Source organism: Camponotus floridanus, unplaced genomic scaffold, assembly GCF_003227725.1.
Source record: "Camponotus floridanus strain SB8 unplaced genomic scaffold, Cflo_v7.5 scaffold3, whole genome shotgun sequence".
In the NCBI taxonomy this organism is placed as follows: Eukaryota; Metazoa; Arthropoda; class Insecta; order Hymenoptera; family Formicidae; genus Camponotus; species Camponotus floridanus.
The window spans coordinates 6,168,341-6,180,816 of record NW_020229436.1 but is presented as its reverse complement, the minus strand read 5'-3'; the positions used below and the strand labels follow the sequence as shown (position 1 = coordinate 6,180,816).

At 31.0% G+C, this 12,476-nt stretch overlaps 1 protein-coding gene across 3 annotated transcripts in view; it reads left to right on the top strand.

The window, feature by feature from the left end:
- LOC105252481 (amyloid beta A4 precursor protein-binding family B member 1-interacting protein) overlaps nt 1–12,476 on the top strand; it is a 189,263-nt gene that overhangs the window by 102,021 nt on the left and 74,766 nt on the right. The window contains exon 1 of one of the 3 annotated variants that reach the window (XM_011259864.3): nt 8,234–9,106. The exons of the other annotated variants lie outside the window; for them this stretch is intronic. Coding sequence (XP_011258166.2) covers nt 8,984–9,106 — 123 coding nt within the window. The 5' untranslated portion in view covers nt 8,234–8,983. Of the gene's footprint in view, nt 1–8,233; nt 9,107–12,476 lie in introns of those variants that run through there. 3 annotated transcript variants of the gene reach the window in all.

Sequence of the window (12,476 nt, the reverse complement as noted above, 5' to 3'; positions counted from 1 at the left end):
TAAATAACGACTCGGTATAAATAACGCATTTATTTTAACGCTCAAAGATCGGAAAAGTAAAAATACCTGATTAATTAATTATTATAATAATTATTATTATTATAATTTTATTATTTAAATAATAATATTATTATAATAATTTTATAATAATAATATTATTTAAATAATAATATTATTATAAATAATTATTCTAATAAAGTACGAAATTAAAAATTAATTAAATCCCGATACAATTCCTTAAAATAACATAAAGATATTATTACCTATTCTTTGCTGAATCAAAGAGTATTGTCTCTTTATTCTAAATCTTGTCGTTTCGACCTTTTTGGGACATATATATACTTTCATATCGCTCGTAAAATGTCCCATGGTGCGTTTTTATGGCGATATAAAATACGACTTTTGATTGATTGGACGAAGGGAATAACATCTTTCTCTTGAAAATGAAGATACCTCTTCGTAATCATCTCGCACCCACGCGTAACACGAAAGGTTCGTTCGTCGTTTTATCGATTTTTGCAATCTTTATCCAGCGATCAGATCGAGAGAAAAAAAAGCTGCGTCACTTGTGAGTGATCTGACATCGTTATACTTGCTCGTGTAATGTCAGTCATTAGGCCCAGGAAGAATGAATCGATCAAAAGTCAGTACATTTCTTACGTGAGATATTTGATCCTTAAAAAAAAAACGGAGAAATATCGGGAATCTAAAATATTTATTTCATACTATTCTTCGTTATCTTATATAATTGATCTCTTATCTAAAAGTCAATTATTTCATATATATTGTGTAGAGCAATTATTTCATATATATATATATACATATATATATATATATATATATATATATATATATATGATATAGTATAGATTTCATATATATTGTATTAGAATAAAATGTTTATTGTATGGTAGACTCTCTTACATATTAATGTAGAATGAGATTGCAATCGTGCTACATTTCAGCATTTATAGTGCACTGGAATCCCATGTGAAACATTTGCACATTATCTTGGAATCCAGACCATTGTTTCGAGATCCTTTCATAATAAAAACTTAACATTCCTTAAATATTTCTTTATATAAAAAATAGTCCTACTGACAATATATCTAAATAGCATTGCATTTTATTAATTAATTATTTAAAATACATATATTAGATATCAAGGCATTTTTAATTAATTAATATATGTATATATATTTCAATTAATTAAAATAACTAACATATATTAATTTATTAATTAATGTTAAAAGTATGTATTTATATATTATATTATTTTGTATTATGTTATTATATTATTTGATATATTATATTAGATATCGATTTTTTAAATTAATGTACATATATTTTAATTAATTAAATAAGTAGTATATATTAATTTATTAATTAATGTTATATATATATATATATATATATATATATATATATATATGATTTGAAAAATATCCTCTGATTGTCAGAGCTGAAAAAGATAGTCACAAAGAGGGTTTTCAATCTTCTCTCATCCCCTGTGATTTCAGACAGTTTTGCGTCTATGTTTCGCGAGTATTTGTGTTTAGTGGCCGATAACGCGGTTGCTTGTCCCGAATCGAGTCGACGGAGGCAAAATCAATTAACTTGAGCGACACGTGTGTGCGTAGCACGCGCGCGCACACGTAGTAGATGCGTAGTACGCGGCGTGCACGATAGCTCCGTGTATACAGAGTGCGACAGAAATCACGAATCTTTCGCCCTCGATTCTGCGACAAACTCAAAGCGAGCTCTTTTTTCGGCGAAGATTTGGTGTTCGAGCATTTCCAGGCTTCTTCATTCATATGAAATATGTCGCAAATCGAGGTATCGTGTCGCAAAAATAACTCGAAATCGAAATTAAAAAATTTTTGGATCTCCAAAAATTGATGTCAAAAAATTGTTTTCTCAATTCCTTATAATTAAAAGACAGTTTTGACGATGTTGATGATATATGATATATATTTTTTAACCATCTTTAATTAAAATTATTAATTTTTAATAATCTTTAATTAATAATTTTTAATAATCTTTTAATAATTTTTTAATAATCTTTAATAATCTTTAATTATTAATTTTTAATAATCTTTAATTAAAATTAAATATTAACGATACTGATATATATTTTTGATATATTTATGATATTGATATATATTTTTTAATAATCTTTAATTAAAATTAATAATCTTTAATAATCTTAAATTAATCATTTTCAATAATTTTCAATTAAAATTAAATATTAATGATATTGATGATATTGATATATATTTTTTAATAATCTTTTAATAATTTTTTAATAATACATTTTTTAATAATCGTTTACGAAATATCATTAGCACCGGTGCGACTTTGGGGACACCCTGTATATCATGGTCTGTCCGAGGCGCCTATAATGCGTGCATTAGCCGCGTGGGTTGCTATGGGCAACCCGTGACTAACACACGTTCCAGCATCACGTCTCCCACTCTTCTCCTCTCACCCTTCCCCTCTCCCTTCTCTCGCCCCATCTCTCTCTTTCTCTCTCGTTTTCCTTTTTTCTCTTCGGTCGATCCCTTTCTACCGTTCATTCTCTGCCTATCTTGAATTCAGTGACGTAACAGTCAGCGTATTGGAACTCGAGAAGTCAATAGTGGGGAAAAATTTTGGATTTTCATAGCGCTACGTCATCGCGTGATTATGCGATTATGTGAAGATAGCGTCTCTATTAAGCTGCTAACGACGAGCTTGTCGTGTCTCTTTTTTTTTTTAATCGATTATACTGTCAATTGAAGATCTTCGTAAGAATTTGAAGGATGTTTTGCATGTACAATCCCAGCAAAAAATAGCTGAAAATCAATATTGACGAATATCCACTTTTGGTGTATTTTGAGTATGAGAAATTGTGTGGAATCTTAGCTACAGTGCAAAGATGTATTTTTTTAATATTTATTTTTTTTACTAAAAAATATTATTATTATTATTATTATTTTATTATAGCGGTTTTACTGAAATATTCCGAATTTTGTTAATCGAAATCGCGATTAACTTTTGGCAGAGAATTTCGCCTTGTGACAGATACATGGCTAACTTCATTGAATTGTATTTCATATCTTTTTAACCAGTTAGTACTTGTATAATATTATTTGACCAAATATTTCCTCTGTATCTAAATTTTTGCAAACAAATTCTGAATATTATTTCCATGTGTTTTTATCAGTTAAATCGACGTGATTATACGTTTCCCATAAGAACACATGTTAATTCGGTGCAAATTAAAATCCTTATAATTTGTGAACGCTTTAGTGAATTGATTTAAAAATTGTACAGAAATTAAAATATATAATTAAAATCTTTAATAATTAATAATTAAATATTAATAATTAATAATTAAAATCTTTAATAATTAATAATTAAAAAATATAATTAAAATCTTTGTAACTTGTGAACGCTTTAGTGAATCGATTTAAAAATTCTACTGAAATTAAAATATATAATTAAAATCTTTAATAATTAATAATTAAAATCTTTAATAATTAATAATTAAAAAATATAATTAAAATCCTTGTAACTTGTGAACGGTTTAGTGAATCGATTTAAAAATTGTACTGAAGATTCGAAACATATATAAGGACATTCTGTACAATTTTCATTAAATTCTCAATATTTTGAAAAATAGATATAAAAAACCGGAGTGTTTCCCAGCAAACACCACATAACATGCAAACATTATATAACTGTTAGTTATAATTTCCCACTCAACAATATAACTGTTATGTAACAGTTACATAACATGTTACTAACAGTTATATAAATGTTACTTGGTTGTTTTCTGAGTTTTGCATGAACTATACGTGTAGATTATGTTAAATAGAGAAGGAGGGAAAATATGTCTCCCTCGATGGAATAGAAATGGAGGAGGAAAAATGTAAGTGACGAGTGCCGATGAAGCATCCGATCGTGCCTGAAACCACATTCCACAAATAATTCGGTACGTTACTGGGGATACCTATCTTTCTCTTCGTTCGCATGCGACACGTTTATCCTTCTCAGGGACACCCGCTCGTTCCCTCCTCTTCTCGCCCATTCCGTCTTTTTCTCCTACATTTCGTGCCCTAGGTATCTGCTGTCCTCGTCGCACCTATTAAAAATACAGCGGTCCTCCTTCTCTTCAGGGATGGATTTACCCAACGAGACTCGAAACTTCAGATGCCTCACGCGTAGTAATTTTATGCATGGATGTTTGTCAGTTTTTTCGAAATTTTGTTTTCGAAAATTCATTTCGCGCAAGATGGAGGAAAGAGAAGCCTCTCGTTGACTTGTATTTCTTGTTTATTTTAGGAATCCCTAAAAATATAAGCTCGATGACGTTTACCCCCCCGTTTCTCTCTGATCCAGGGATGCATCGCATTTTCATTTGGACGCAACGACGCGTGACCGAATCGCTTGCACAATGTTTTCTTACGAGGTGTCGAATATCGATTTTACGATACACAACACGTGCGTCTAGTCGATGGTCTAGCGAGCGAGAGATCGTGTTTCTCAGTCTTCCATGAACGACAGTTATCGATGCATATCCCGAGATAATTCATTGTCGCGTGTGTTGGATGCAATCGCGAGGAAAACGAGATCTCTGATGTTTCAAGATGGTCCTGTACTGTAAAAAAAGTATAATTAATGTAAAATTACACATATAATCAGTGCCAAAGTCAAACAATTACGCTATTTATAACGGAAATATATATATTCATGTACTTTTACAAAAATTAGTTTTTTTACTCTCTTTATTGTGTAAATATTCGTTTATATTTGATGAGAAATTACAAGGTTAAAAGTGTAATTTTTGGATTTTATGTAAATGTACAATTTTTTGTAACATTTATATAACATTTAAAAATTACACTTAATAAACGAATATTTACACAATAAAGAGTAAAATAACTAATTTTTGTAAAAGTACATGAATTTATATATTTTCGTCATAAATAGCGTAATTGTTACACTAATTATGTATGTAATTTTAAATTAAATTTAATATGTGAAATTGTATAAATACATATACAAAATGTATTATTACATAAACATTTCTAGAAATCCACTTCTAACATGTAAACTTATTAGTACCAGATGCTTACTTACCATTTAAGATAATAATTTTATCTATGAAATGTAAATTTACTAATGTATGTAAATATACACCTTTAATAGTTGGTCTCAATATTACCCACTATAATAATTGTAAATTTACACACAAATTTTTTATTATTTGTTATTCCTGATTAAAAATCGAGTCGAAAAGTCCTGAACCATTTTTTTTCCATAATGCTTAATAAAGCAATAATTAATGAGTAAAGTCACGCCAATAAAAAGACAAAGTTCCTCGTTATCAACATATGAAGATTTGGATAAGCAAAAAAAAATAAACTGTTTTGTGTTAATTTTTAAACAATTCATCTTTTCAGAAATCTTTTTAATACTTAAATCTGATTAATTATTTAATGAATCTTGGAAAAAAAAGGAAATGATTCAGGAGCATTTTTTGACACGGTTTTTAATCAGGAATAACACTATTTGCTTAGTGGGAGCTTTTTAAGATACACCCTGTATATGTATCAAGATTTTTCTCTTCACTGAAAAAAAATTTGGTTGAAAATTTACCAAAAAAATATTCTATTGCAGTAACTGTACATCGTTGTACTGAACTCTATGTTTTGAATAAGCTTTGTTTACATTAACAAATTATTTCGAAATATTTTAGTTATATTTATTTGAACGTATCGGACAATATATTTAGTTGGGCAAAATAAATTTGGCCTTTTCAAGCAAGTTTTTTTTCAGTGTTGATTTTTTAATTACAATTTATCTCGATAAAATTGTTAAAATGAAAGATAATGATGGGTCCTTTAATCAAGTAAAATATAAAATAGAAAATTACAATACAATTTTATTGTAATTTTTAAAATTTTCTTAAAAAATTAAAAAATTTTTTAATAATAAATTTAGGATTTTAAAAAATTTTCTTGAAATTATCTCATGAGAGATGTCAACGTTTAAAATGCATCCTCGAGGTTCTTGCTAAAAAAAAGTGTTTTTAATTATCAATCAAATTTAATTCCACGTTTATTCATTTACGTTAAACATCAGAGATTGAATCTGGAGAAATATACGGATCTGGTCGAATCGATGTAAAAACAAAGCCGCAGTTTGCGGGGATCCCTCAGGACGGTGCCTGGGTCTCCGCTGAAGGGAGATCGTCCCTGAACTCATGGCAGCGTCGCGCGGAAGGGAAGGAGTCATGGAACTCGCAGCAGAGGGGGAGGACCACGTCGTGGTGGGGGTGGATGAGGCACCAAAAGAGAAGGAGAGAGATGGAGAACGAATCTCGGCTACCAAAAGGGAGATGGAGAACCCTCGACCATCACCCCCTCGTTGGAGAACGCTCTCCCCTCTTCCCTGCTCAACTCTAGCGTTGCCTTCCGGCCAGCCTCGGACAAAGAGAGAGAGAGGAAGAATAACGGCGAATAGAGCGAGAAGATAGCTCTCTAACATAAGAGAATGAACGAGAGAAGGAAGAACATTGGAATGCGCGCTGGAGGGAGATAACGCGAGGAGGAGAAGGAAAGAGAAAGTCGAAAACAGCCATGGAAAATGAACAAAGAAGGATAGAGACGGGAGTGAACAATTCCGATTGTAACGACGTCTGAATCATGTCAAGAACACGAAATTGGATAAAGACGATGAATTGGAAAAACCGCGGAGACGATGACTCCTTCGAGAAAGAAGGAAATAATATCCGGAAGAGAGAAAGGAGGCAACAAGAGTGCCAAAAGATGGCGAAAAACTCAACCTTGCAGACTCAAAAATACAATTGTGGATGGTTTTCAGGAGGGAACGATAAATAGGGTTGCACGAGATACCAAGATTAGAATTGATATTGTCTTTTCTTGTCTTGAATTTCAAGACAAGATTTTTAATTAGTTATCAAGACAATACCAAGACTAAGACTCTCAAGATTATTAGTCTTGTCAAGATTATTGGTTCTCAAAAAAACTAAAATATTTATATTTGAATTTAAAAAAATTTTATTCAATAAGAATATTTATATTGATAAATTTAAAAACATTTAATATTAATACAATATAACATTTTTATAAATTAGAAATCAAACTTGCAAATTTTAGACATTAAAGAGCATTTCACCCAGGAATTGATGCACATTAGTGCTTTTAAAGATTTATTTTGTAATCTGGTTATATTTTTTTAACATAGTCAGAGTTCCTATTGAGAAAAGTCTTTCTACTGGCACGGACGAGGCAGTTAAACTTAAAATGTCTCGAGCAATTTTTGACAATGTGGGATAAATATGAACCTGATTTTTTTACCGCTCCAAAATATTTATATCTGCACATTCCATTGGAGCCTGTAAATAGTTATTAATTTCTGTTTTCCATGAAACGGTAAATGTTTTTTTATGTAAATAGACAGCATTTATATCGATTACATAGTAATAATTATAATTAAAATATAATACAATAGTAATAATTATTTCAAATTACATTACAAAAATTATGTTAAACATTATTTAAATAATTTTTCAATATTAGACAAAAAATTGTTAATAAAATCGAGACAAGACGAGATTTTTGCTACCAATATTCACTCAAGACCAAGACAAGATTTAAATTTTTCAAAATTTTCAATACCAATACAATATTTTTACGAATGTTATCTTGGGTCTTGTGCAACCCTACTCGAGAAGAGAGACGGCAGGATCCAGCGGGAATTTTGAAGGGAGAAAAGTAGAGAGGGGGGCCAGGGCATGGGGGCAAATCGACGAGTTGGAGCGAGAAGGAGACAGTCGAGAAGGAGACAGAAAAGTGGACTATTCGGGGAAGGGGGACACCCGAGGAGAGAAGGGTGAACGGGACGCGGGGAGAGAAAGAGAGACGGAGAAAGGGGACGAAATGGAGCGAGAGAGACGCGGATGAAGAATAGAGGGACCAGGCAGCGAGTGCGCCCACCAAGCCGCCTCCATACCACCTCCAGCATTCCCAGCCTGCACACACAGTTGCAGCTGCACCTCGGCAGTGCGTGGCTCCATGCGAGACTGCGCGAGGATCTCCTTCTCTCTCGCGTGCATGTGTGCGGGCGTTCGTATGGACGTGTGTGCGACGCATGTGCGTGCATAAATATATATATATATATATATATATATATATATATATATATATTTGTATCGTGCAGTTTTACCGCGACGCCGTCTCTCCTCGTGGAGTCCTCGACTCCCAGCCTCGCCGATCATTACTCCCGGACACGAGTGAGCTCCCGTGGCTCCAGCTGGGACTCCAGCCTTCGAAGATCGACGGCCAGCATCGTGAATTTGTAATTCGGGACGGATCGATGCGCCGACCCTCCGTCCATCCGCTTCCGCGATAGACGGCTTCCCGAAGCACGCGAGGTGACGTTGACGAGCTTGACGTGGATCCACAGACGCAGGAGATTCATCTCGAATTGACACTTGAGAAGGAGACTCGAGGAAGAAGAAGAGGTTCATCCTGGGTCCGGGCTAAAGTGCGAGAAGTGCCCGGCCTTTTCTCTCTTGACGCGTCCTTTTTCCCGGCGAAGCACGTGCGAATCGCGACGAGAGAGGTGCAACTATCGATCGCGTCCCTGTTCTCGGTCGCAATCTCGAAAAGCGCGTATCTCGTTAGCCGGCTTGGTTAACGAGAGAGAGAGAGAGAGAGAGAGAGAGAGAGAGAGAGAGAGCGAGAAGGAGAGGGAGAAGCTGACATTTCGCAAATGTCAAACGCGCTCCCATAATTTCCGCGTAATCGGAGCGTGGCCGATGAACGATAACGAGTGGAAACTCGTTGATTTCTTCTCAACTCGAGAGTGACAGACACGCTAGAGTTTAGAGTGATGACTCGAGACACGTGATTCGAAGGAGGCGATCAAAAGAATTGAAGTCAACGAAAAAGCAAGCGAGGATTATCTCATTATGGATTGGATGAGGAGGCAAGATATCAAGGAGGAGTCGCAGGAGGTCCCTAATTTAGCCTTGACACCGGAGGATGATGACGAGTGTTACTTTGAGGAAGAGACATCGATAGACGAGGGAATGGTATGTGAACTTTGACCCGCGAAATTCTTGCAAATTTTATTTAATTTGGCATCCTGCAAAAAAATGTTATGCTTTTAATGAATTATTCTAAAATAGGCGCTCTCTTTATTAAAGAGTGGACAATCGATGTTGACAATTTGTTGGATTATTTACATAACGAGAAATCGAGCAATATATCTATATTAATTACACAGGAAAAAAGGATATTATTGTTTCGAAAATATATTTAGTTTTAACGTGGAAACTTTGAAATGAGATTATATTGCGTTAATTAAAGAAAAATGTAATTGTTTGAATAATTCCTTATTTGAATGAAGCCATTTTATATAGTTCAATCGAGAAAAATATATTCTTATGATTTAAGATTTAATTTTCTCGAATGGAAGAGAAACAATGTTGGATAGAAAATAACTTTTTTAAATCAATGATTATAATTTTCTTAAAGTAGAATTAAATAATTATATATTCTTGAGGTGACAATTACAATATTAAAATAAGACGATAATATTGTTGAAATTTAAAATTATTAAATTCTTTCAAGAAGATTATAAATTGTTGCGTATATATGAAACAACGAACGCGTTAGTTTAGTATATAAATTTTGATCTCACACTCTCTTATTTTTTTTCTGCGTATAAACATATAAATTCAGCACACATGAAAAAAGGATATTATTTGAAAATATATTTAGTTTTAACGTGGAAATTTTGAAATGAGATTATATTGCGTTAATTAAAGAAGAATATAATTGCTTGAATAATTGCTTACTTGAATGAAGCCATTTTATATAGTTCAATCGAGAAAAATATATTCTTATGATTTAAGATTTAATTTTCTCGAATGGAAGAGAAACAATGTTGGATAGAAAATAACTTTTTTAAATCAAAGATTATAATTTTCTTAAAGTAAAATTAAATAATTATATATTCTTGAGGTGACAATTACAATATTAAAATAAGACGATAATATTGTTGAAATTTAAAATTATTAAATTCTTTCAAGAAGATTATAAATTGTTGCGTATATATGAAACAACGAACGCGTTAGTTTAGTATATAAATTTTGATCTCACACTCTTATTTTTTTTCTGCGTATAAACATATAAATTCAGCACACATGAAAAAAGGATATTATTTGAAAATATATTTAGTTTTAATGTGGAAATTTTGAAATGAGATTATATTGCGTTAATTAAAGAAGAATATAATTGCTTGAATAATTGCTTACTTGAATGAAGCCATTTTATATAGTTCAATCGAGAAAAATATATTCTTACGATTTAAGATTTAATTTTCTCGAATGGAAAAGAAACAATGTTGGATAGAAAATAACATTTTTAAATCAAAGACTATAATTTTCTTAAAATAAAATTAAATAATTACATATTCTTGAGGTGACAATTACAATATTAAAATAAGACTATAATATTGTTGAAATTTAAAATTATTAAATTCTAAGAATATTATAAATATTGCGTATATACGAAACAACGAACGCGTAGTTTAAGTATATAAATTTTGATTTGACACTTATTTTTTTTCTGTGTATAATTATTCTATTTTATTGAAACATAATATATTCATATAATATATGCAAACATATTATAAATGATTGAAAATCGAGATGAAATTAGTATATACATTAAAATCGTACAATCTCTGGAATTTGATCAGAGATCAAGTCTCCATCACGTTTCTTCGCTCCATCACGGAAATAGAAACTTGCATATTCTAGTTTCGAGATTTCAAGAAATGGACTTAATAACAGTTATACGCAAACGAGAGCGTGTATCTCGATATCTACGTTTATAAATATTATGCTACGCTGTTATCGATCGCCTGCTCCAATGGTTGCAATAATCGTTTTGCGGTGATTATCGGGAATATCAATAATTCGAGATTCCACGTATCTCGTGTCCTCATTAATTATATCTCAATTACACTTTCGCGTCTATCATGAGTTTTGCGAGATCTATTATCGCGACGACTGATGCAACAAAGTCTCGAATTTTGTAAAAGCTAGACATAATTGCCAGGGTGGGTGCTGGTCGTTAGGGCGTTCGATTATATGCCGTTGCCATCCTTTTCTCCCAATCCTGGTACGCGAATTTAAGCCTCACATTACCCGACAATTTTTTTCAGCAACGACCCTTTAACATTATGTAATAATATATTATCATGCAATGATATTTCATAGAATGGCATTTGTTCCACAGAAAAAAAAAGAAGTGTCAAATCAAAACTTATATACTTAAACTAACGCGTTCATTGTTTCGTATTTATGCAACAATTTATAATCTTCTTAGAAGAATTTAATCGTTTTAAATTTTAACAATATTATAGGCTTATTTTAACATTGTAATTGTCATCTCAAGAATATATAATTATTTAATTCTACTTTAAGAAAATTATAATCTTTGATTTAAAAATGTTATTTTCTATCCAACATTGTTTCTTTTCCATTCGAGAAAATTAAATCTTAAATCATAAGAATATATTTTTCTCGATTGAACTGTATAAAATGGCTTCATTCAAGTAAGCAATTATTAAAGCAATTATATTTTTCTTTAATTAACGCGATATAATCTCATTTCAAGATTTCCATGTTAAAACTAAATATATTTTCAAAACAATAATATCCTTTTTTCCTGTGTGCTGATTTTATATGTTTATACGCAGAAAAAAAAATAAGAGAGTGTCAAATCAAAATTTATATACTTAAACTGACGCGTTCATTGTTTCATATTTACGCAACAATTTATAATCTTCTTGGAAGAATTTAATAATTTTAAATTTCAACAATATTATAGTCTTATTTTAATATTGTAATTGTCATCTCAAGAATATATAATTATTTAATTCTATTTTAAGAAAATTATAATCTTTGATTTAAAAATGTTATTTTCTATCCAACATTGTTTCTTTTCCATTCGAGAAAATTAAATCTTAAATCGTAGGAATATATTTTTCTCGATTGAACTGTATAAAATGGTTTCATTCGAGTAAGCAATTATTCAAGCAATTATATTTTTCTTTAATTAACGCGATATAATCTTATTTCAAAATAATATCCTTTTTTTCCTGTGTACTGAATTTATATGTTTATACGCAGAAAAAAAATAAGAGAGTGTCAGATCAAAATTTATATACTAAACTAACGCGTTCATTGTTTCATATTTACGCAACAATTTATAATCTTCTTAGAAGAATTTAATCGTTTTAAATTTTAACAATATTATAGTCTTATTTTAACATTGTAATTGTCACCTCAAGAATATATAATTATTTAATTCTACTTTAAGAAAATTATAATCTTTGATTTAAAAATGTTATTTTCTATCCAACATTGTTTCTTTTCATTCGAGAAAATT